This window comes from Geotrypetes seraphini, chromosome 6 (assembly GCF_902459505.1).
Source record: "Geotrypetes seraphini chromosome 6, aGeoSer1.1, whole genome shotgun sequence".
NCBI lineage: Eukaryota > Metazoa > Chordata > Amphibia > Gymnophiona > Dermophiidae > Geotrypetes > Geotrypetes seraphini.
In genome coordinates, this window is record NC_047089.1 from 248,588,475 (window position 1) to 248,615,106 (window position 26,632).

At 45.0% G+C, this 26,632-nt stretch overlaps 1 protein-coding gene across 4 annotated transcripts in view; it reads left to right on the plus strand.

Moving 5' to 3' along the window:
- The window catches only part of USP9X (ubiquitin specific peptidase 9 X-linked), a 589,740-nt gene that overhangs the window by 216,310 nt on the left and 346,798 nt on the right, over window positions 1-26,632 (plus strand). For all 4 annotated transcript variants that reach the window (XM_033949377.1, XM_033949378.1, XM_033949379.1 and 1 more), the window contains one exon: window positions 24,654-24,787. In XM_033949377.1, coding sequence (XP_033805268.1) covers window positions 24,654-24,787 — 134 coding nt within the window. The remainder of the gene's footprint in view (window positions 1-24,653; window positions 24,788-26,632) is intronic.

Here is a 26,632-nt window from a genome sequence, read left to right on the forward strand (position 1 = left end):
AGCAGTTAGGCATCTGCAGGGGGATCAGTGAGGCTCTTCAGAGTGCTGGCTGCAATTTTGCCTCCCCCCTCTTCACATGCTGGTTCCACAGGGGTTGATGATCAGCCCGAAGATCTCAGCATGATTGAGGTAGGGATTCTTTTCCCAGATTCAGCTACTTCTTAGAGTTGAGGCAGGCAGCACCACCTTCATAGCATATAAGAACATAAGAACATAAGCAATGCCTCCGCTGGGTCAGACCTGAGGTTCATCGTGCCCAGCAGTCCGCTCACGCGGCGGCCCAACAGGTCCAGGACCTGTGTAGTAATCCTCTATACCCCTCTATCCCTTTTCCTGCAAGAAATTGTCCAATCCTTTCTTGAACCCCAGTACCGTACTCTGCCCTATTACACCCTCTGGAAGTGCATTCCAGGTGTCCACCACAGTGAATAAGACTATGGGCAAACTCAGGTGGGCAGGATCAGAAAACCTATTTTGAAGATTTCTTCCACATCTCTGTTGAAACTCTTCTATGCGTTTAATGATTTAGCAGGAGCTCTTCTGATTGATGTTCTTAGGCAACTCCAGTCTAACTGGGGGGGTGGGGATGACTGCCTACTGTATTCAATTAAAATGATGGGCATATCTTGTTGTATTGTTTCTGCCTCTACGTTAGATATGCAGGAAGGAGGACGTATGTAACTGGTCCTTCTTTGTTTTGTACTTGATCATTGTATGTATTCTGTATTCTAATGTTCGTTTCTGTATGGCATATTTTGTCAATAAAATAGTTTGCACATGAATTCGAAATTGGATTATTGTAATGTGATCTATGCTGGTTTGCCCAAATCACAATTAAAACATCTTCAGAAATTACAAAATACGACAGTGAGAGTATTAAGTAATGCTAGTAAATACGATCATGTAACAATATCTGTTCATTTTCGGATACAGTTTAAAATCCTAACTTTGACCCATAAAACATTATATTTGGGTGTTCCTGATTATCTGGCAACTTTAATTATTCCATACTAGTCTTTAAGCCCGTTACATTAACGGGTGCTAGAACATATGTGTGTGTGTCTGTCTTTCTTTTTCTCTCTCTCCTTAGCCACTTTCTTTCTTTCTGCCTTTCTTTTTCCTTGGCTGTCCATCACCACCCCTTGCCTGCTCCCCCTGTCCATTTTCCCTTCCTTTTACCTCCACTGTGTCCACCACCACCCCTTCACTGCTCTCCTTATGCAGCAGCAGCCCTTCTCCCTTTGTTTTATCTCCCCCCTGTCCAGCAGCACCTCTTTCCTTCTCCCCCTGTCCAACATTAGTCCTCCGTTCCTTTTTCTTCACCTCCCCTGTCCATCAGCATCTCTTTCCTTCTCCCCCTGTCCAGCAGTAGGCATCCCTTCCTTTTTTATCCTCCCTCCTCCTTCTTATCCCTATGATACTCTTACCTTGCTCTGCCCCTGATCAGAGGTTCCCGACAGCCGCCCAGTTGCACCCATTGGAAAAGTTCCCACTGCCGCATCCCGCACCCCTCCTGACGCGGCTCCCGCTGTCCTTTCTGTCTGTCTCTGTCCCTGGCCCCCTTTGCCTGTCTGTCTTTCTGTGTATCTCCCTGCCCCTGTGTCTTTCTTCTTTTCTTTCTGTCTCCCTTCCTCCCTCTGTCTGTCTGTTCAAAGCAGCATTCCCTTCCCCTCCATTTCCCTCCCCCCCCACCAGTTCCCAGTGCAGCAGCATTAGCGTTTCCTCTACCTCCCCCCCTTTCCCTTCCCGCGGTCCGGACTACAAAGGTGGTGATTCCAGCAGCACTTGCATCAGTCTCCACACGCTGCTTCGGGCCCTTCTACTGCCCTGATTTACTCTGGCATGTCCCTGATGACATCATCAGAGACGCGGCAGAACAAATCAGGGCAGTAGAAGGGCCCGAAGCAGCGTGTGAAGACTGATGCACATGCTGCTGGAATCGCCATTCGGGCCCGCGGGAAGAGAAGGGGGTGGGTGGCAAAGGAGAAACGGAGATTGGCAGCGGCAGGAGGAACGGAGATCGTCGTCTGGCTGCGGTCCGGCTTGTGGAGGCGAGAGGCTGGTGACGTATTAGCGCGCATGCGCACTCCTTCGGCCACAGACCTACAGCGCACAGAACACGCAAATAGGAGTGCGCATGCGCGGCTAGCTCTTTATTATATTAGATTCTCCATCAAGGGCTCTCCAATCTTTAATAATAGACTAATGATTTCGCACCCTTCAAAAATGAAGTGGGAGAGAACCTAAAATTGAACAATTTTTCCATTATTTATTTATTCCATTATGCCATCACTATGGAATTCTTTACCTGCAAGTTTACGTTTAGAATCTTCATATACTTGGTTTTGTGTATTTCTGAAAACTTACCTCTTTGAATGAGCTTTTGCCTAATTGTGAAAACTAACGGAGAGCACATTTTTGCAGTGATGGACTTTGAATGTTTTTGTTTCTTTTGTATGAATGTAGTATACTATCCTATTTTTAATGGCATTCTATTTTCATTCTATTGATGCATTTTATTGTAAACCGCTTTGAATTTTGTTTGCAACTAAGGTGGTATATCAAGTTTAATAAATGATCCTCTAGGTTAGTGTTTCTCAACCTTTTTACACCAATCGACTGGCAGAAATAAAATAATTATTTCGTGGACCGGCAAACTACTAAGACTGAAATTTCTAAAAAACCATCTCTGCCTCGTTCCTGAGAGCTTGGTCCCCGCACAAACCTCACAAACATTTATGATTTATATTGAACGTATTTTATTAAGGTATAAAAAGAAACAATTGTCATTTTATAAATACAAATAATACAGAGCAAGGAACAACAAAACCCCTGTTTCCCCTCCCCTTCACATATATCCCCTCTACTATCAAGAAAACTGAATAAGCCAAATTATTACAGAATGGATATCATGCTAAAAGAATACCGCAGTCACATTTGACAGGAATAGTGTTAGGATAGTGCATCTAGGGCAACTGCCCCCTGCTCAGAGAGAGCCTTAAGCCAGCTGGAAGCTAAAGAAGCACTGCCTGGTCTTTGCAGTCCTCAGTTATGTCGAACACCAGCTCTAGCAGGATGCATATTTCAAATCTGATATATTCTAATCAAAAAAATAGAAATAGAATTATTTTTTTTCTACCTTTTGTTGTCTCTGGTTTCTGCTTTCATTGTCTCTTCACTTTCTTCCTTCCAGTGTCTGTCTCTTCAGTACAGCATCTGCCCCTTCCATCCAGTGTCTGCCCTCTCCCCCTTCCATATGGTATCTGCCTTCTTTCTATGCCCCTCTCTCCTTTCCATCCAGCCTGCACCCCCTCTTTCCTTTTTACATGATTCATTCTGCTCTCTTCATTTTTATCTATCCTACACCAGATCTATTATTTTTGTGTCTCTCTCCATATTTCTCTGCTGACCCCCCTTCCCAGCATCTATCTCTCTACTTTCTCATTCTTCTGACTCTCTCCTTTCCCTCATCTGATCTCTCCATTCCATCCTGACCCCTTCCCCTCCTCTAATCTCCCTGCCAGCTGTTTCCTTCCTATTTTCCTTCTCCCCTGTCCAGTAGTACCCCTTCTCCCTTTCCTCCTCCCCTTATCCAATAGTAACTTTTCCCTTCCCCTCCTCTCCTGTCCAGCAGTACCCCTTCTCCCTTCCCTCCTTCCCTTATTAAGTAGTAACTCTCTTCCCTTCCCTTATCCAGTAGTAACGCTCTTCCCTTCCCCTCCTCACGGTCCAGCAGTACCCCTTCTCCCTTCCCTCCTCCCTCTTATCCAATAGTAACGCTCTTCCCTTTCCCTCCTCCCTGTCTAATGATATTTTTAGGACCTCATGATATTTATCATCTATCCTCAAGTCGTCCTTCCTTGCACAGTCAATTCAGGGTTTTTACACTACATGTAATTGAGCAAGAAGTCTAGGGCTCTCTCCTGTTATGTCAAGAGACCCTATTTTTGTGACCTTGGAGGCAATTGGCCATCTGCTCTTGCTGCTGTTCATGGGGAGCTGAATTTTCTTGCAGCCATTTTCAGCAGGATTCTTTAATCCTTTTACTCCAGGATTTTTCTTCGTCTGGCAATGGTTCTTTTTGTCCTGGATTGGGCAAGCATATTTTTATATGCATTCCTTTCACTTCTTCTCCTGTTGGGCTTTTTCATCAAGCTCATGAGAGCTGTTATCACCATGATGCATGGTGACCCAGTCAACATGGGTTCTCCCTTCTTAGTCCACTCAAATTTTGGGAGCCCTTTCTTCGTCTCTTTTTCCTGCTTGGTTCACTCCGACTCAGGACTTTGATTTCTTCCAATCTTCATTGGTTTTTTCTTTGGGGCTGCGTCCGTTTCATTTACATCTTTTTCAGCCCGTTTGTTAATTTCTGCCAGGACAACAGCCACTTGCCCTTGATGATATCAAAAGTGGTTTCGTTTTCTTTTTTGGTGTCTTTTTCTCTGCCTGTTTCCACCTTCCTAACCGGTGGTATTTTTTCTTGGTTTGATTCTAGTCTCGAGTCTATAGCTCTCAGACTTCTTTTTAATGCTATTGCATTTTTTCCCTTGATCTGTCGAAGAGTAACCTCTTTCTGATTTCTTCTCTGGTTCCCAGGCTCATGACAGGGGTTTTTTCATGTGTGTAACCACACCTCATTCCTCCTTCTGTCGTCTCGACTATTCCTGTGGTTCTTTCCTGGTTGTTGATGCTACCAAATCTCCACTTGAGTTTATTACCTGGAAAATGGTTTTTCCTTTTGTCTCTCACTTCTTCCAGGGGGATCGGTGAGTGTTCATGCCCTGCTAGCAGCTTCATTCTTATCAGTCTTTCATCAAGCCAAGGTGATTCTGTGTTCATGTCCACAGTACCTTCTACTATTTTTATTTCGCTCAGCCAGTTATTCTGTCTGCGTTATTTCCTGCACCTTGTTTTTCCCTACGAGGATCCTGACTTTATATGTTTTGTCCTATAAGCGTTTTTTTTGTCCTCCTTGTTACGCAGGTCGGAGCCACGATGATTTTATTCCAACCTTTTCTTTTGATTCAACTCAGTTTGGATATTCTATATTCATGGGAATGATTTTCGTTTGGCTGATTGCCTCCCTCTCGTTCTTCTTTACTCAGACTGGTCTAGCACGGGGATATCATGTCCCAGACCCCAAGTTTGCGTCCTGGCAGCTTTTGTTGTTTTCCTTATAGTTACATTACTGGAATTCTGTTCAGCTGCCACCTGGTCCTCAGTTCATTCCTTCACTTCTCACTATTGTCTGGTTTTTTCTCCAGACGGGATGGGCACTTCGGCCATTATGTTTTCCAATTGTATTTCTTTGGCGAACTCTCCCACCATCCCATCTCTGTCAGCTTGAAGGTCACCCATCAGTGAGAATATGCTGCCTGCTTGTCCTGGGATAAAGCACAGTTACTTACCGTAACAGGTGTTATCCAGGGACAGCAGGCATATATTCTCACAACCCATTCACCTCCCTGGGTTAGCTTCTTAGCTGGCTTATCTTAACTGAGGGACCGCGCGCCTACATCGGGCGGGAAGGCACTTGCCCATGCGCGGTGCGGGCGTCAAGAGCTTTTTCAAGTTCTTAAAGTGTCCGTACCGGGGCTCCGTTGGTGCCGTCGCCCATCAGTGAGAATATCTGCCTGCTGTCCTGGATAACACCTGTTACAGTAAGTAACAGTGCTTTTCGATCCGGCCATTCAAATTAGTAAAACCCCATGCACAATAGCCAAGCGATCGATTCATTTACATTGCTTGGTTATTTTGCATCAGGTTTTATGATCCTAACACCTGACTGCTGTAGATCTGTTGGTAACTGTGTTACTTTGAATAGAGCAAAAGGGTATAAGATGATTCAACAATTTTATACCAAAACAAATGTAAATAATTTCTTATAAACCCAAATCAACATTAAGGGTCACTACTTTTTACTTCAACTGGGCAAAGTACTGATCTTCAGTTGTACTTAATATTGTTAATTATATATTGACCTCCATAGCTTCCCTATAAACACTTTATTTCTACCAGGAAAGAACATATCATAAGATACTTAGTGACAGATCATAGGACTTCTTGTGATCTATATATCATTTCAGGTCCACATCTTGTATTACCTTTTTCATAATCATTTATGTTCAATCCTCCTACGCATCCTTTAATATGTTTATAACAAATTTTTCTTTTTATGTGTGTGATAATACCTCAATCCTATTTCCCTCCCCTCCTAATGTCCTTGAAAATTTAAACCAGCGTTGACTGTGGCAGGATCCACCTAAGATAAGTGTTGCCACGTTTCGCAAGGACATCATCAGTCATGAGCAAAGTTTCAACTTATTCCATTCCGCTTAATGCTCTGGATCAAGCAGTGGGCAGGAGATTCCAGAGTCCACCTCCAAGGCTACTCTCAGCAGATTCCCTTTCAAGATATAGATGTTGTTTGCAAGGAGTCTAGACAATCTGATGGCCAGCATGGCAGTTTGCTGATCAAAATCCCTGCTGGATAGCGGTCTAATTTTCATAATTTCAGACACTTTTGATAGTGCTCAGTAGGAGTCTCATTTCAGAAATCCTATTAGTAATCAAAACAGAGATTCACAGGATCTAGGCAAAGCCAAGCCCTCAGGTCCTCATCCCTCTTCAACCTCCAAGAAGACGCAATGACACCATGGTTGAAGTCTTCCCCCTGAGGATATGAGGAAGGCTCTTGGCATTTGCCGGTTTGGGAGCAATTTCATCAGACCATCAGGTGCTTGAGATCATTCAAGGAGTGTACGAGCTTGAGTTTGCTTATCTCCTAACAGACTAGTTTGTAGACTCCCTCGTGGGAGGGGGGGGGGGGCACCCAGAAAAAGCATGCATTCTTGGCAACAGTGCAAAGACTTGTAGAAATTCAGGCCATAGAGCCAGTGCCAGCAGAAGAATCTGATTTTGGGTCAGTTAGCAGCGATCGTTGATAAACCTGCGACAATCGCTGACTTTAGTGAATTGCGGCCTCAGTGACAGTTTACTTTTAACACTGTCCGTACTGGGCTCCATGGATGATGTCACCCACATATGTTGTCCCCAGATAACACCTGTTTAAAGTAAGTAACTGTGCTTTATGAGCCTGTTCAAGATGTGTCCTTGTCCATGCAATCATTTTTGACATTGCTGCCTGGATAGCTCACCTCCATCTAAAATTGAATATGACCAAAACAGAGTTGCTCATCTTTCTGCTTAAACCCACCTCTCGCACTTCCCTCATTCTCCGTCTCTGTGAACAACACTCTCACCCTTCCTATTTTGTCTGCTCGTAATCTACGAGTCATCTTTTACTCATCTCCCTCCTTCACCGCCCAGATACAACATATTGCTAAAACTTGCCTTTTCTTCCTCTATTATAATACCAAAATCTGACCCTTCTTCACTACCAAATCACTTATCCACACCCTTATCACCTCACGCTTAGACTACTGCAACTTGCTACTCTCAGGTCTTCCACTTGGCCATCTTACTTCTCTCCAGTCCATCCTGAATTTGGCTGCATGACTCATATTCTAGGAGAGCCACTTTACTCACGTTACTCCTCTGCTAAAGTCACTTCATTGGCTTCCCATCTGTTTCTGAATACAATTCAAACTACTTACTGACCTACAAATGCACTCACTCAGCTACCTCTCTCTCTCTCTTCACTTATCTCCCCTTATGATCCCCCTGTGAGCTCTGCTCAGCTGGTAAGTCCCTCCTATCTGTGCCCTTCTCTTGAACTGCCAACTCCAGACTCCATCCCTTCTGCCTTGCTGCACCATATGCTTGGAACAAGCTGCCCAAATCCCTATGGCGGGCTCCGTCTCTGGCAGTGTTCAAGGCCCATTTAAAAGCCCACCTCCTTGAAAGTGCTTTTGACTCCTAACTCCTTTTACATTGGGTTCTGCATCCCCTATCCTCTGTCATGTCTGTTTGTCCAAGTTAGATTGTAAGCTCTTCCAAGCAGGGACCGTCTATAAATGTCAAAATGTACAAAATAAGCCTTTCAGTGCTATATAAATAAGTAGTAGTAGTAGTGGTCAATTACAGATGCGAAAGCTGGACACTACAGAAACAAGACAGAAAGAAGATCGACTCTTTGAGCTTTGGTGCTGGAGAAGGATTTTATGCGTGCTGTGGAGCACCAGAAGAACTAACAAATCGATTCTGGAAGAGATCAAAACCAGCTATTTCATTCAAAGCCCAAACAATGAAGTTATGACTGTCTTATTTTGGTCACACTATTAGAAGAGAAAGATCATTGGAGAAGGACATCTTGTTTGGGAAAATTGAAGGAACCAGGTGAAGAGGGCGACCTACAACCAGATGGTTGAAACAACCATGGGGTTGATGCTGGAGGGACCTTATCAGACTAGCACAAACCAATTGCTTTTTAAACCTGTAATTCATCAAGATGCTAGAACATGAAGGCTAGTCGATGGCATCTAACTAAATAACCTAACTTGTTGAATCTTACCGTCAAGACCATTTTCCTCGTGGCCATTACGTTAGTAAGACAAGTCTCGGAACTGCAGGCCCTATCATGCAGGGAGCCCTTCCTCAAGATCATTGAGGTGAGAGTTTCCTTGCGCACTGTCCTGTCCTTTTTATTGAAGGTTGTTCTGGCATTTCATATCAATCATGAAGTAAGATTGCCAGTATTCCAGACCAGAGGGTCAAAGAAAAAAGACCAGATTCTGAGAAATCTTGATGTGAGGAGAGTCCTTAAGTGATCTGGAGGTCACCAATGAGTTCTGACTGTTGGACTATATATGTGCGCTCACCAGTCAGACTAGACATGGTAAACTGACTTCTAAGTCAACCATCTGAAGATGGATACAGATGGCTATCTCATCAACATATATTGTCTGTGGCAAGCAATCGCTGGTCTCCTTAAAAGCACATTCCACAAGAAGTGTGGCTTCAACATGTGTGGAAGCTCAGGTGATTTCGCTTGGGGAGATTTGTTGTTCAGTGACATGGTCCTCTCTGCATACATTCTCTAAGTTCTACAAAGTGGATGTAGAAGCATGGAAGAACACCATTTTTTGGGTCCTCTGAGGAGGCGCAGAGCTCCTACTTTAGATTTCCGGGACTGCTTTTGTATGTTCCTTCTATCCAGAATGACACATCTGTTGCTCTAGAAAAAGAGATTGGGTTCTTACCGTACTAATATCTTTTCTAGTAGATAGATATGTCATTCTAGAACCCTGCCCTGTCGCCTACTGTATCAGTCAGGAAGTTAGAGTCAAAACTGAGATTTTGATGTCTGTCAGTCTTCAGGGTATGAAGCATAATTCTGAATGGTATGGTTATTTCAACATTTCAGTTGTTCAATTAATATATTTAACATGTTTGTTATACTTTCAGAACAGAACAGATTTGTAGTTCAGGGTGTCTCCCTACACCTCTCCTGCTTTGGTACAAACTGAAGTAGGTAGCAGAGACCTCTAGTGAAGGAGGTGGAGTTGAAAACCTGGAATGGATTCCTGTATGGCTTGCAAGCGTGAGGAAAATATTCTACTATCAAGGCTGGCACACCTATCTACTAAAAAAAATAAAAGGTAAAAACCTAATCTGTATATTTTACTAGTAATTTGTGCTATTTTAGCATAGGTTCCATTTTATACAGAGACCTTGGGGAAGATTCTCAAATGTTCATGATAAAACCAATGGGCAGCTGTTGAGGACGCTACTGTAATGATTTTGAAAAGGCTAGTCATTCTTTAAAAAACCGCATATGCAAATGAGGTTCGCAGAAAGTTGTGAAGGGTCGCTAAATTTGTATGTGCCAATTGCTCATGATAGCAATCAGCACATGCGCAGAATAAGCATGCAAAAAAACACAAACCAGTCCACAATCGAAGATTGGCAGGAGGGATGCATGCTTACTCCCGATGCCGCCCTCAAGCAATTCCCACCCCACCATGCAACATACCACAACACCCACCCGGCAGTAGGAGAGATTCCCATTCCCTTCAGCTGCCAAGCAGCCCCCTCCCCACGACATTCCCATTAGCTGGAGAAATGCCCACTCCATCCCGCCTACCCTCCGATGACCCTCCCCCATGTTTATGAAGGCCTGCCAGAGGGATTCCTAAGCAACCTGGGCCAGTCAGAGCCCTAGGATCCCAGGATACACCTGAGAGGAGAAAGCCTGCCATTTTGAAGAGGCAGTGCTGCTGGCCAGAGAGTGTAGGCATACCTTCATCCAGACTTCATAAATAAGGTAAGTGGGAGTGGAGGGGGACATCAGAGGCACATGGGGGGTTGTCATTGGGGGCACTGTGGTAGGAAGGAGTGTGCATCTCCCCTGCTGCCGGGGAGTGTCTGGGATTGTTGCATGGCTGCGGGGGGAGAGGGGGGGGGGGGTGTTTCATGGTGGCTGGAGAGTTGTGGGCATCACTCCCACTGTCTGGGGTTATGCCTGAGGTTGTTGCATGGCGGTGGGAGGGAGTGGGCATCTCTCCTGCCGCTGCCTCTGGCAGGTCTCAGCTGTCAAACCTTACTTTTCTGTCAATGCCTGAGCCAATCAGCGACTGAGACCTACTGGAAAATTTTGCTCGCAAATGTAGAACAGTGATGTTAGGGATTCGAGAATCGCCCCGGAGTGCTCCTTTAAATTTTAATGACCTACTTGTAATACATTTGCATGGAAGAGTCAGAGACTGCTAGGAAGCTCGGAAAAGACCACGATAAGTCATTTTGATAATATGTTGCTAAAATATATGAACACTAAACCAGGAATCGGTTTAGCGACCACGTTAATGTTTTGAGAATCTTCCTCCTATGGTAAACTGTTAAATAACACATTGTAACAGTAGCTAATGTTGCTATTTCATCCCCACCGGGTTTTTGTTTTTTGTTTGTAAATCAGACTTAATTTGACAGTCCAGTTTCAGCACTGAAAGCAGAAACAGCAGTGCTGACCAGCGTTGTACCTTGCTTGGTAGCTACCTCCAGGTAGTTGAGGGGTGCGTGGAAGATTTGTGAGGCTGTTGTCTGCATGTGCATGGTTGTAAGAACAGAACAGGAAGTTGATGTCTGAGGGGGTGGGGGCTAGCAGAGCCAATGGCTGCACACATGGACCGCAGTCACGTGACCTCTCCAAGCAAACCTCTGCACCTGAAGCAGCCTGCCCCTGTTACTTGCCTTTGGTATGCTAGAGGAAGTGACATTAGGAAAAATATCTTGCAGATCATATTTTAAGTGAAGATAAAATAATATGAATGAAGAGCTACAGAGTATAAAGCATTATCCCAGGACAAGCAGGCAGCATATTCTTGACTGATGGGTGACGGCACCGACGGAGCCCCGGTACGGACAATTTTAGAGTGATTGCACTCTAAGAACTTTAGAAAGTTCTAGCTAGGCCGCACCGCGCGTGCGCGAGTGCCTTCCCACCCGACAGAGGCGCGCGGTCCCCAGTTTTCTTAATTCCGCGGAGCTAAGAAGACGCGTGTTTCCAACGGCTGTTGGAAGTTTTTTTCTATTTCACTTGCCTTCCCGCTCGCGCGTAATTTTCTCTTCATATTTTATTTCTCTCCTTCTTTTTTACCTTTTGTGTAAAAAAAAAAAAAAAAATTCTTATTTTTCATTTTTTTGTCGATTCTGACCCGGCGGGGCCTGTTGGCACCATCGAAGCCTCGGGCTTCGATTTTGCTACAGCAGTATTTCCCTTCATGCCCCCGTCACCGGGTTTCAAAAAGTGTCAGCGGTGTGCACGCCCTATCTCCCTTTCCGACCCACACAAGTGGTGCCTCCAGTGTCTGGGTCCGGACCATAGGGCTGAAACCTGCACCCGCTGTAGTTCTTTACAAAAAAGAACTTTAAAAAATAGACAAATTCAGCAGCGGATCCTTTTCGGTACCGCTATGGAAGTTGCACCGGTATCGACGTCGACGACTTCCTCCAAATCGACTCCGACTACCTCGGCACCGCCAGATCCATCGTCGGTGTCGACTCCTGTAGGTAAGCCGGCTAAGAAGCCTTCCCCTACTGTTCTAGGCCAGCCAGTCGAGAATGCAGTGAGCCAAGTCCTGCAGACTGAGCGCCGGCCCCGTAAACGCTCCTCTCCCATTGAAGTCTCAGCCTCTTCATCGGCATCGACTTCACCCGAACGTCGAGCGGCACCGAAGGTACCGAGCAAGAAAAAACCGGTACCGGTGCCATCGGGACCAACGTTGGATGAGCGCATTGCCTCTATCCTCCAGGTCCAGCTTAAGCAGCAACTCCAACAGTTGCTCCCGGCTCTGTTATCTCCGAACCTTCCAGTGTCGGTACCGACTGAGCCTTCGGTGCCGTCTGTCGAACAGCCTCTGTTATTGGCATCGACTGTTTCGGCACCACAAAAATCTTTGTCCATGCCTGTTCTGTCAGCAGAACCAAAACGGCGTGCTACTCCTACGGGGTCGGAACCGGTACTGTTCTCTGAACCCCGTACCGTACTACATTCCCCTGGTACCGTCTCCACTCGGTCTGGTAAATCGGTACGCAAGACTAAACATACTGATACATCGACTCCACTTTCCCAGGGCCGTTTACAATCGGTACGGGACCCTGACTTGTGGGACGATTCGGATGATCCCCTCGGTACCGAGGAGGATTACACATCTGATGAGGAGGAACCATCGGTGCAGGATACTACTGCTAAGCCAGAGCACTCCTCCTTCACAAAATTTTTAAAGGAGATGTCAGACACCCTGTCTATTCCTTTAGAATCTGACTCTAAAAAATCCAAGGCATTTTTGGATGCCTTGGATTTTGACCAACCTCCTAAAGAGTTTTTAAAGTTACCCCTCCATGACATCTTGAGGGAAACTTTTTATAAGAATCTTGAAACTCCTTTAACAATCCCAGGAGCCCCAAGAAAACTAGAATCTCTATATAAAGTGATTCCAATCCCTGGATTTGACAAACCCCAACTTCCCCATGAATCCCTGTTGGTAGAGTCAACCCTAAAGAAGACTGCAGGAGCCAGTATGTATGCCTCTGTCCCTCCTGGTAGGGAAGGAAAGGCCATGGACAAATTTGGAAAGCGTCTTTACCAAAATGCCATGCTGGCCAACCGTTCAAGCAATTACGCTTTCCACTTCTCGTTTTACCTGAAGCACCTCATTCAACAGGTGACCTCTTTTCAAAAGTATATTCCGGACCGTAAACTTCCTGCTTTTCAGCAATGTACCTCTAGTCTTCTGCAACTCAGGAAGTTTATGGTCCGTTCTATTTATGATACTTTTGAACTGACATCTCGAGCTACTGCTATCTCTGTAGCAATGAGAAGGTTGGCATGGCTATGGGCCTCAGAACTGGACGTAAACCATCAGGACCGGCTTGCCAATGCTCCTTGCCTAGGGGATGAGCTGTTTGGGGAGTCCATGGATACCACCACACAAAAGCTCTCCGCCCATGAAACTAGATGGGACACCTTGTTGAAAAACAAGAAGAAACCTCCTCCTCCTCGTCCATTCAGGCAACAACCTTCATATCAAAGGAGGTTTTCTGCTCGACCGGCTCAGCCTCATCCTCCTCAACCTCGCAGACAGCGTCAGCAGCTACAACAGGCTCGTCAACAACAGCAGCCTGCTGTCAAACCGGCTACTCAACCTAAGTCGACACAGCCCTTTTGACTCCTTTCTCCAGGACATTGCCAGTCTTCCTCCCTCGTGTCCTCTACCTCAGCCCATAGGAGGTCGACTACAAGTTTTTCTATCTCGATGGGAAGCAATCACCTCCGACCAGTGGGTACTTGCTATCATCGCCCACGGCTACTCCCTAAATTTTCAGACTCCTCCACCTGTAAGTCTGCCAAAAGAGTCTGCTTCCACCAAGGCTCAGTCCCTCCTCCTCGCTCAGGAGGTTCACTCCCTCCTTCTTCTCAATGCCATCGAACCAGTTCCTCTGGACCAGCAAGGCCTGGGATTTTACTCCCGGTACTTTCTTGTACCCAAAAAGACCGGGGATCTCAGACCAATATTAGATCTCAGAGATCTCAACAAATGTCTGGTCAAGGAGAAGTTCAAGATGTTATCTCTTGCCACCCTATACCCTCTTCTCTCTCAGGAAGACTGGCTATGTTCCCTCGATCTCAAGGAGGTGTATACTCACATTCCAATTCATCTGATGTCCAGACAATATCTTCGCTTTCTTGTCAACCAACATCATTACCAATACAAGGTGCTACCCTTCGGCCTAGCCTCCTCGCCCAGGGTATTCACCAAATGTCTGATTGTGGTCGCAGCTTATCTCCGCTCCCACAACTTTCAAGTCTTCCCTTACCTGGACGACTGGCTCATCAAGGCTCCTTCTCCTCAGTCCGTCCACAAAGCCACGGATCAGACCATTTACTTCCTTCGACTGTTGGGGTTCGAAATCAATCTACCCAAGTCGCACCTCATTCCAACTCAGCGACTTCAATTCATTGGAGCCATTCTGGATACTGTTCAGATGAGGGCTTTTCTTCCTCCAAACCGCCTTCACACCATCCTTCATCTCTGTCAGCAGGTGTTCCAGCAACCTTCCATCTCTGCGAATCACATGATGGTGCTCTTGGGTCACATGGCCTCCACAGTACATGTCACTCCCTTCGCACGTCTCCACCTGCGTACTCCTCAATGGACCCTAGCGACTCAGTGGTCACAAGCGACGGATCCTTGTTCACAACACATATCTGTGACCTCGTCTCTTCGACAGTCGCTTCTTTGGTGGTTGAAATCATCAAATCTATCCAGAGGTCTACTGTTCCATCTACCTCCTCATCAACTGGTCATCACCACGGATTCCTCCCCCTATGCATGGGGAGCTCACTTGAACGAGTTCCAAACTCAGGGATTTTGGACCACACAGGAAAAGAAACACCACATCAATTTCCTGGAACTCAGAGCGATGTTTTACGCCCTCAAAGCTTTCCAACATCTCCTGTTTCCTCAGGTTCTTCTCATTTGCACAGACAACCAAGTTGCAATGTACTACATCAACAAACAGGGAGGGACGGGATCCCATCCCTTATGTCAGGAAGCTCTAAGGATTTGGACCTGGGCGACTGCTCGTCACTTATTCCTGAAGGCAGTCTACATCCAAGGGGAACAGAATTGCTTAGCAGACAATCTCAGCAGAATTCTTCAACCTCACGAATGGACTCTCGACCCCTCGACTCTCCAGTCCATTTTCTCCCAATGGGGCACACCTCAAGTGGATCTTTTTGCAGCTCCCCACAACCATCAACTGCCCCTGTTTTGCTCCAGACTTTACTCTCCTCACCGTCTGGAACCCGATGCATTTCTCCTGGATTGGACCAATCTCTTCCTTTATGCATTCCCTCCTCTTCCGCTCATGCTGCGCACCTTATTCAAGCTCAAGAGGGAACAAGCCACCATGATTCTCATCGCTCCACGGTGGCCCAGACAGCATTGGTTTTCCCTTCTACTTCAACTCAGTTCCAGGGAACCCATACCTCTTCCTCTGTTTCCTTCACTGCTTACACAGCATCAGCAAACACTGCTTCATCCCAACTTACAGTCTCTGCACCTGACAGCTTGGTATCTCTCGGGCTGACTTCGGCTCACGCTCTCCTTTCTCAGCCTGTCCGTTCTATTATTGATGCCTCCAGGAAACCGTCTACTCTTCAATGTTACCAACAAAAGTGGTCTCGGTTTTCTTCCTGGTGCCTGTTACATCACCATAATCCCATGTCTACAGCAGTGGGACTGGTGTTGGACTATCTGTTGTCCTTATCTGACTCTGGTCTTAAATCCTCTTCGATAAGGGTCCACCTTAGTGCTATTGCAGCTTTTCATGAGCCGATTCATGGTAAACCCCTCTCAGCTCATCCCTTAGTTTCAAGGTTCATGAAGGGCCTTTTCAATGTGAAGCCACCTCTTAAGGCCCCTCCTGTTGTATGGGATCTTAATGTGGTTCTTTCTGCGTTAATGAAGCCTCCTTTCGAGCCTTTGGCCACAACGCATTTTAAATTTCTAACTTGGAAAGTGGTCTTTCTTATAGCTCTCACTTCTGCCAGGAGGGTCAGTGAGCTCCATGCACTGGTGGCTGATCCACCTTTCACTGTTTTTCACCATGATAAGGTCGTTCTCCGTACACATCCAAAATTCCTTCCTAAGGTTGTGTCTGAGTTTCATCTTAACCAATCCATCGTTCTACCTGTTTTTTTCCCAAAGCCTCATTCTAATCCAGGTGAACAGGCTTTGCATACCTTGGATTGTAAACGTGCTCTGGCTTACTATCTTGATCGCACCAAACCTCACAGATCATCTCCTCAACTGTTTTTGTCCTTTGATCCTAACAAGTTGGGTCATCCTGTATCTAAACGCACCCTGTCCAATTGGCTTGCCGCTTGCGTTTCCTTCTGTTATGCTCAGTCGGGCCTGACTCTGGAAGGTTCTGTCACAGGCCACAAGATTAGAGCTATGGCAGCGTCTGTAGCTTTCCTCCGTTCCACTCCTATTGAGGAAATCTGCAAGGCTGCTACTTGGTCCTCAGTTCATACTTTTACATCTCACTATTGTCTGGATGCATTCTCCAGACGGGATGGACACTTCGGCCAATCTGTTTTACAAAATTTGTTTTCCTAATGGCCAACCTTCCCTCCATCCCTCTTTTTGTTAGCTTGGAGGTCACCCATCAGTCAAGAATATGCTGCCTGCTTGTCCTGGGATAAAGCACAGTTACTTACCGTAACAGGTGTTATCCAGGGACAGCAGGCAGATATTCTTGCGTCCCACCCACCTCCCCGGGTTGGCTTCTTAGCTGGCTTATCCTAACTGGGGACCGCGCGCCTCTGTCAGGCGGGAAGGCGCACGCGCGGTGCGGCCTAGCTAGAACTTTCTAAAGTTCTTAGAGTGCAATCACTCTAAAATTGTCCGTACCGGGGCTCCGTCGGTGCCGTCACCCATCAGTCAAGAATATCTGCCTGCTGTCCCTGGATAACACCTGTTACGGTAAGTAACTGTGCTTTTTGGCAGTTTAGAAATGGGAGGAGTAGGCTTGAAGAAGTGGGTGGTGAAAAATAATTGGTTATGGTTAGATATCAAGATATGCAGAATGAGAAGAACTTCATTTTAGAGAATGACATGGGGAAAAAATTTGTCCCCGTCTCCACCCCGTCCCATCCCCGTGAGTTCCGTCCCTGCTCCATCCCCATGAGCTCAGTTCCCGTCCAGTCCCCGCAAACCATCTGATCCCATGTGCTCCCTACTTTCCAAACAAGGAAATGTACCAAATAGGCACTCCCCCATTGGAAAAACCTATTACTATCCCTCAGATGGGAGAGGCACCTTACTGGATTACCTCCCACCCCTCATAAAATATGTAAAAAAGTATGCAAATGTGCTATTGAATTGTTACAGAATTTTCTAAATCTTGCTGCAGAAATACCAAAGATCTACCTCATGAAAAAAGGCCATGCAGGTAGTTCTACAATAAAAATGGATTTATGCCTGGAGAAAGAAAATTTAAAAACACCTTCTCCCACCTCACCCCCCGTCCTCTTATAGTATTTAATAATAATTTATTTCTTATATACCGCTATACCGTGAAGTTCGAAGCGGTTTACAATAAAGATACATTTGACAGTACATGGGATAGAAACGGTTTACAATAAAGATACATTTTGTCAGTACATGGGATGCAAGTGGGTTACAGTAAAGATATATTTTGTCAGTACATGGGATGCAAGTGGGTTACAATACAAGTGGTTTACTATCAAGGTGCATTTTGTCAGTGTAAGGGATACAGGTGGGTTACCATAAAGATACATTTAGTCAGTACATGGGTTACAATAAAGATATGTTTTGTCAGTACATGGGGTGCAGGTGCAGTCTTCCTAAATTTTTCTGCCATAGAAAGGCTCATTTGTGCAAGGGTTGGATTCCTGCACAGATGTTACTTCATATTTTGCCTGTCCTAGAACCTGTACAGCGATCAATAGCACGCGTTTGGCAAGCGGTTTTAAGTGATATGCAATTAAAAATCAGTATTGATTTCTGTAAAAGAGGTCTGAAATGGTAAAAACCTTTGTAAGGAAAAATAAATTTGAGTTTCAAGCCTTGAAACTCAAATTTCTTTTTCCTTACAAAGGATCAAGTGGTCCAGGAGCCCCCTCCCACCCGATCGCCGCATCCTGCCATTTCTCTCCCTCCCTCATCTTATGTGCCGAATTGTTCTTCTCCCAGTGGCACGCTTTCAACAAGTCGCACGTGCGCAGCTGCGTCAGTTGAGTCTTCTCTCTGACACAACATCCTGTTTCCGGTTGTGTTATAGGAGGATTCAACTGAAGCAGCTGCGCCTGTGCGCGACTTGTTGAAAGCATGCCGCTGGGAGAAGAACAATTCGGTACATAAGGTGAGGGAGGGAGAGAAATGGCAGGATGCGGCAATTGGGCAGGAGGGGGCTCCTGGACTGCTCAATCTGTGACCGCACGTCGTGTTCCCTTCACGGAGATAAGACCATTCACCGCTCCATGGGGCGGTGAATGGCCTTGTCCCCTTGGCGACTACTATTTTCTCGCTTCCCGTTTCGGCGGGTACCCGTGGCTTGCCGTGAGTATCAACCACCGTGTCATTCTCTACTTCATTTCTGTATGGACCTTTTAAATTGAAAGCATCAGAGATGCACTATAGTTGTATCGCTAAACAAATTTGTACCCTATGTTTTATCTTCTCAATCCAAACATTGCAAAATATATTTTTAAAATCATCATTATATGATTGCAGTAATCGATAAACAGTTGGTAAGTTATAGGTAGGTTATAGGAAGGTTATAGGAATAGTCAGGGACCACTTCACAGGTCATGGACCTGATGGGTTGCCGCGGAAGCGGACCGCTGGGCACGATGGACCTCTGGTCTGACCCAGTGGAGGCAATTTCTTATGTTCTTATGTTCTTAAGTTTAAATAAAGATCAGTGTTTCATTGAGTGCAACCTTTAATTCTTTATGAGCGCAGTGCAAAAATACTAAACAAAGTAAGGATGATTAATTTTTTGCCAGTTATGTAGTATAGAGTTTGTCAAACGTCAAATATCCAATGTCAAATCCCCCTTCCTGTGGATCAGAGACCAGATTCTATCTATCGGTCTTTTCTATACAAATACATGACTGTTGGATGAGTACTATCCTAGTTATAATTGCCCTTTTCCTGATACTACAGAACTTAAGTGCCCCAAAAAGGCACTTAAATGCTGTAGGATCAGAAGATACCCCTTTTGTTTTGCTTTTTGAATAAAAAAATTCTTATGGGATCCCCTTGGTGTATTTGTTCAAAGTAACCCTCCTTCCTGCTCTGGTATTCTGTTTTACACTTTCATGTATATTTTATTTCCATCTTAACTGTTTCTTTGAATTTTTTTTAAAATAAAGGAATATTGAAAATTGAACTAAATATTACAAAAATCTTTGCAAAGGACACTAGGCAATGAAAGTATAATACTATGCTTTCAAATTGTAGTTGATGTTGCCAACATGCCCATGTGTGGCTTGTCTGACATTGCTCAACTACTCTATGCCTTAGTACTCTCCCACATGGATTACTGCAATGTGTTATTCAATGTTCTCATGTTAAAGAATGTACAACGTCTCCAGCATGTTCAAAACAAGGCAGTCAGGCTTTTGAAAAACCTCCCTGTCTCCCAGGCTCTAGTGTCAACTCACTGACTGCCCGTAGCTAAATATTGCACGACATGGCGCCGGGCTACTTGACGACTAAGCTTCCTTCATATGTACTGAACTGGTTCCTCCACTCCCAAGACAAAATAGCCTCAAATGGCCCCTGGCCATGCCCTTCAACTGCAAACCGCAAAGCAATGATCCTACTCCCTCTTCATACTGCTTGAGTACCTGAATGTACACCACTTAGGTTATAAGTGGTCTATAAATACTAAAAATAATAATACCGAGCCACTGGAATTGACTGCCCCCACAGATGAGATCCTTTGAAGGACTGCTCAGCTTTAGAAAAGCAATAAAAACATATCTCTTCACCTAAACCACTGCCGTTGTCCGATAGACTACAAAGAAATGCATATTGGTACCAGAACTAGTGCTGCGTGATTCAGGAGAAAAAAGTTTTGATTTGATTCATCCCCTTCCCTTTTAACTTTTCTTCTGTTCTAAATTTTTTTCCCCTCACCTTCCTAATGTACTACCACATTTTGGTTATTTTATTTTAAAATTGTATTTTTTCTTTCTTTCCTACCGTTTCATGTGGCATGTCACCCCAGTTTGTTTTTTACTTTTTAAAGTAGTCATTTTTAATTTTAATGTATTTGTGATTTTATTGCCTTTGTAAAACGCTTTGTAATCTGAAAAGCGTTTAATCAAATATCATAATAAACTTGAAACTTGATTCAATTCAGCCTATTGAATTGATTTTTCGATTTGATTTTCCTGCCCAATTGGGTGTTTTTTTTTGGGGGTTTTTTTTTTGTTTTTTTCAAACGTCCTGGTGGATTTATTTTGTAGCCTCTTCATCCACCACTCTCCTTTTGCCCTCTCCAACCCCACACTGGCGCTGTGGTATAAACAAAAAAGACTTTTCATCTCTCTGTTAGGTCCTAGCTCACATTCACTGTCTAACACTTCAAATCAGATATATAGGAATCGGAAAACAGAAAATAAAATTATTTTTTCTACCTTTTGTTGTTTGGTCATTTTATTATTCAAATCATGTTGGTCCCAGGCTCTGGTATCTGTTTGTCTTCTATTAACTCGCTTGCCAGGGTCTCCTGCCCATTTGACGTTTTCATCTTTCTCCATGCTCACCATCCATTTTCCATCTCAGTCCTCCGCTTCCATTTCCTTTCCCTCCCCCGGAGGTTTGGCACCTCCATCTCCGCAGTCTAGCATTTCTCTAATGACTACTCCCCCCGTCTAGTATTTCTATCCCCCCTCCCTCCACACCAATCCTTGGCTTCAGCTTCTCTCCCTTTCTTTTCCCTCCCTCCCTCCATTCCATTGCCCACCATCTTTCTCCCTCTCTTCAGTTTTAAGACCCATTATTTCTTCCCCTTCCTCCCCCCCCTTAGTCCGGCATATGCTCTTCTCTTTGGACCCCCTCCCTCCATGTACTTCTAATAGCTACACCAGGATGCCCCCCAAAGGGCCTGCATGTTTCCCCCTTCTCTCCACCGTCGTCTGGCTTCCCTCTTGCCTCCCGGTCTCACTTTCAAAACTAATTACAGCCTGCACAGGATTGTCGGTAATGTAGCGATTCTAGCAGGCTGCCTTCGGCCTCCGCTGCATCATTATCGATTCTTCTCTCTCCCTCGATGACCACCTCAACTCCTTGGCTAAATCATGCTTTTTCAGTCTCCACATGCTGAGGAAAGTAAGATCCTATTTTCGCCAACAACATTTCGCCGTCCTTGTCCAATCCATCATCCTCTCCAAATTAGACTAATGCAATGCCATCTACTTAAGCCTATCAAAAAAAAGTCTTCAAAGACTCCAGCTAATCCAGAATACTGCAGCCAAGTTGATCTTTGCAAAACGCAAGTCTGACCATGTTTCCCCACTCCTAGCCAAACTTCACTGGTTTCCAGTGATTTCCAGAATCCATTTTAAATGCTCCTGCCTGGCTTTTAAGATCATTCAAGGCATCCTTCCTCCCTTAATCCCACTATTTTATAACTCCTCGAGTCCTGACTCTACCAGACCCGCCCAAAGGTATAAATTATCCTTCCTCTCTCTACACGGTATTCGCTTTGCAGGCAAACTGGGAAAATCCCTTCTCTTCAGAATCACAGATCTTTGGAACGACCTTACTACCCCGCTGCGGAACCTGGGCTCCCTCCAATTATTCCGCAAGCAACTGAAAACCTGGCTTTTCACTAAAATGTAATTCTATCCCCCCTTACTCTTCTTTTCTATATATAAGTTCATGTAAACCTTTTTTTCCTTCTCTTCCTATATTTTAAGTTCTTGTAAACTGTGCCGAGCTCCACAACATCCGTGGAGATGATGTGGTATATAAACTTAAGGTTTAGTTTAGTTTAGAATCAGTGAATCGGACAGCACTAACCAGAAACCAGTATGTGTCACATAAGGTTAACTTGTATCATACACTGTAAATATCTGTATGTCAAATTAGGATAAAACTAGTACTGAAAACTTTGCTCCGTAAGGATAACTATGGCAAATTGTAACCAGTAAATTGTATATTATGTACTGTATATACTCGAATATAGGATGAGATTTTTGGACCAATAAAAGGCCCCAAAATGGGGATCTCATCCTATATTCGGGTCATCACCAAGTGACCACCCTCTCGGACTTGCCACAGGCCTGCCGTTAGACTGGGGCAGGAGGGAAACCTCCCATTTCCTATCTCGGCCAATATTAACAATTTCCCCCCCTCCCCTGCGTATCTTTTTTCGCATCCCTTGTGTATAGGCAGTGTATAGGCAGGAGTGAGCTTCCGCACTCCGATCTCGCAGCCAGCGCCGCACCCAGCTTTTCTAGCTCACACCGAGCACTGCGCCACTCCCTGAATGGCTGCCGCCAGTTCTCGCGAGTCCTGCAAGAACTGGCAGCAGCCATTCAGGGAGCGGCACAGGGCCGGGCGGGAGCTTGTAAAGCTCGCTCCTGAGTGCCAGCTTGGCCATGAGATCAGAAGGAGGGGCTCAGCGTGGGACAGGAGCTTGTACATACACTGCTGGACCACAAAGGGATGTGAAAAAAGGTACGTGGTGGGTGTGTGTTTAAAAAATTGTTAGTAGTGGCTGGGACGGGAGATGGGAGGGATCCCTCCTGTCCCAACCTACCACTAGATAACTAGAAGGGGGAGAGGGTACAGGGGAAGGAAGGTTGGGACAAAGTGCAGAGCCTGGCAGGGAGGGGGGCAATATTGGCAGCATGGAATAGTGCTACACCTTGGGTTTTGGCCAAGTACTAGTGACCTGGATTGGCCACCATGAGAACGGGTTACTGGGCTTGATGGACCATTGGTCTGACCCAGTAAGGCTATTCTTATGTTCTTATGAGTTTAGAGCCTTGTAGGGCAGGGAGAGAAGGGTGGCTGAGTACAGATCCTGGCAGGCATGGCACTTGAATATTAAGCCCCTGTCTTATATTCGAATCAACCATTTTTCCTCCTTTTGGGGGAGAAATGGGGGTCTCAGCTTATATTTGGATTGACTTATATTCAAGTATATACTGTATATTAATATTCAACCCTAGTATATATCAAGTTAGGATAAAAACTGGTATCGTAAACGTGCTGAAATTATGTATGTTAAACCTGTAACCCGTTCTGAGCTCTTTGGGTACAACAGGATAGAAAATGAATTAAATAAATAAATAAATACTAGTACTGATTTGGCTTTGAGCAATCATACCCAGTTTATCATCAACTACAGTATTTATATTTTATTAAAAAAAACAAACAAACTTATAACCCACTTAAAAACCTAAACGGGTTCCATTGCAAACATACATAATAAAAGCCAACATAAAACATTAAGCATTCTTCACATTAAAACAAATAAAGCCACATCCTTTTTCTCATTAATTTAGTAAATTTGTATGAGTCAAGGTATTGTAACTACCTGTGATTATGCCCATAATGTATTTTCCTTGCCATAGTGCTTATTGAGTGTCATCTACCTAGCCGTGTTTTGACTTTAACCAGTGTTATCTCAAATCTGTCCTAGAGATCCTTTGCAGTCTGTGCCCACCTCTTTTTCTCCCCTCAGCCTGATTGCGTATTTGAGTCATGCAGGACACACATTATAGCCACTTTGTTCAAACCGGCAATCAGATTCTGGGCAGCAAGGAAGGAAGCAGCTCAATGTGTTTCTCCGGTTGTCCTCTTGTAATGATCAACATGGTTGGGAGCGATTGCTGGAGTTTAGGGTTAATAGCTGGAGTTTTTGCTGGGAGGGTTATGGGAAGAGAAAAATGGGAGAAGGGAGCTGGGGTTAGAAAGAGAGAGAAACATTAGAGAGGAAACAAGAACTGGGTGCAGGGACAGAAGGAGAAGGCTTGGGAAATGTCTGCTCTAGGGAAGAGGTACAAAGAAAGCTGTGGGTTGACCAAAATCAGGTGTTTCAGTTGAAACTGAATCTGTGGCCAAAATGAAAGCTGAAACAGATCAAAAGTGGGCCACAAAACCCCTCCTAGCAGAAAGTGGGGCTCCCCTGACAAACCTGCTGCTCTCCCTCCATCCATAAGTCTTTGGGCCTACCTTAGAAACCCTGATGGTCATCTGGTCTAGCCAGGGCAGAAGACAGAAGTGATTCCCAGTCACTTCTGCCCATGCTGACTCCAGTCTTAAAACGGCTGCTACTACCTCCAGTAGTAGCCCCATGAGACGATGTGGCAGCCATTTTGAATGCAGAACTGACAAGGGCAGGAGCAACTATGGATTGCTTCTGCCTTGACTATAGGCCAGTAGACCACCAGGACTTCTAAAGTAGGCCTGAGGTGGGCCTACCAATGCAGGGAGGATGATGATTGTATACATCTTTCCACTGAAACTTCAGTGTACCTTGTAAAACAGTTTTGTTTAACTTGATTATAATGTAATGTAAATTTTAAATACTGTTTACACCAAAAAAAGAAGGTGAATGTATGTTTGCGTTTATACAGCTGATTTTAAGTTTATTTTTATCTATAGTATGTAATGTGCAATTTGTATTTTGAATTTCAGTCAAACACAGCGTAGCCCTCATGTTTTTTACCGACATGATTTGATCAATCAACTTCAACATAATCATGCTCTAGTTACTTTGGTGGCAGAAAACCTCTCTTCCTATATGGAGAACATGCGGCAATATGCTAAAGGTAAGCGCAGCATTACTTAGCCTTCATTAAACTATATTTTGGAGGTAACATGCACAACAGGATGAAGGCGTGGCCTAGTGGTTAGAGATATTGGTTGGAGTCCAAAGGACCATGGTTCTGATTGTTCCTTTTATACTCAAATATAAACCTATTCAAATAATAAACCTTTTTAGGGGAAAAATGGTAACTCGAATATAAACCAAGGGTTTGTATTGTACCATTCCTCCCTTGTGATGCCCTATCACCCTCTCTCCTAGTAGGTCTTACCCCTCCACTGCCGCTGCGATCAGGGCATGCCCGAACCCCGCTCATGCCCCAACCCCACCGGAACGTCAGCTAGTTCTCCCTCCCAAGTGAAACACCTGTGCCTGCAACCTTGCCTATGCCCCACTGGAACATCAGCTAGTGCTCCTTCTCGAGAGAACGCCTGCAAAAGTAATGCCTGTATCACTGCCCATGCCCCTACCCCCACCGGATTGTCAGCTAATGCTTCCTCCTTCATTCCCAAGCAAAAGTAATATCCACACCCCTGCCTGTACCCTAACCATCAACTAATACTCCCTCCCAAGCCAGAGGAACACCCACACCCGCACCACTGTCTGTGCACCATTGGAATGTCAGCTAACGCTCCTTTTTTCCCTCCCTAGCAAGCGAGACTGACATCCCCTCCAAGCCTACCGTGATCTCCTGGTGGTCTAGTGGCGTGTTGGGGCACAAGCGATTCCCACTTGCTTTTGCCCGTTCTTCCTCCACAATAAAAATGGCTACTGGGCTTGAGGGGAACACGCCAGACTACTCTATCTGGCGGTGCCGGATGATTACTCTCTTGATGTGGGAACGCAGAGATATGATTGACTTTTCCTCTCTCTCAGGGCGTTTTTCACCGCACCTGGGAACCTTTTTAGACCACCATGACCCCCTTGACTCGTAGCTGATTGCTTAACTGTTGATCCTATGTCTTTCTGTATCACTCTGTTACCGTTGGTATGCTTGTGTTGCTTTATGGTAACCCATTGCTTATGTTGGATTTGTTTTGGGAGGAGGACCTGGGGATGGGGGAGGTATGGGGGAAGGGGAGTTCAGTGTGAGGTATTATACAAAATTTTGAGCTTGTTTGTAGATCCTGTTGTGTATTTGTTTGCTTTCTGGATGAGTTCTGCTGTTGGGAGATTTCAACCTGCCGGATGCGGACTGGAATGTTGCGTCTGCGGAATCGGAAAGAAGTAGGGAAATTGTGGATGCCTTTCAAGAGGCTCTGCTCAGACAAATGGTGACAGAACCCACAAGGGAAAAAGCGATATTGGATCTGGTACTCACAAATGGAGAGAGTATCTCTAATGTTCGAGTGTGTGCTCACCTGGGAAGTAGCGATCATCAAACGGTTTGGTTTGATATAATGGCTAAAGTGGAGAGAGGCCGCACGATACTTAAAGTCCTAGATTTCAAACGTACGGACTTTAATGCAATGGTAAAGTACCTGAAGAAAGAGCTGTTAGGATGGGAGGACATAAGAGAAGTGGAAAGACAGTGGTCTAAGCTGAAAGGAGCGATAAAAATGGCTACGGACCTTTATGTGAAGAAAATCAATAAAAACAAGAGAAAAAGGAAGCCGATATGGTTCTCCAACCTAGTGGCTGAGAAAATAAAGGCGAAAAAGTTAGCGTTCATGAAATATAAAAAAACCCAAGAAGAGGAGAGCAGAAAGGACTACAGGGTGAAACTGAAAGAAGCCAAGAGAGAGATACGTTTGGCGAAGGCACAGGCGGAAGAACAAATGGCTAAAAATGTAAAAAAGGGAGCTAAAAATTTTTTCAGATATATTAGTGAAAGGAGGAAGATAAAAAA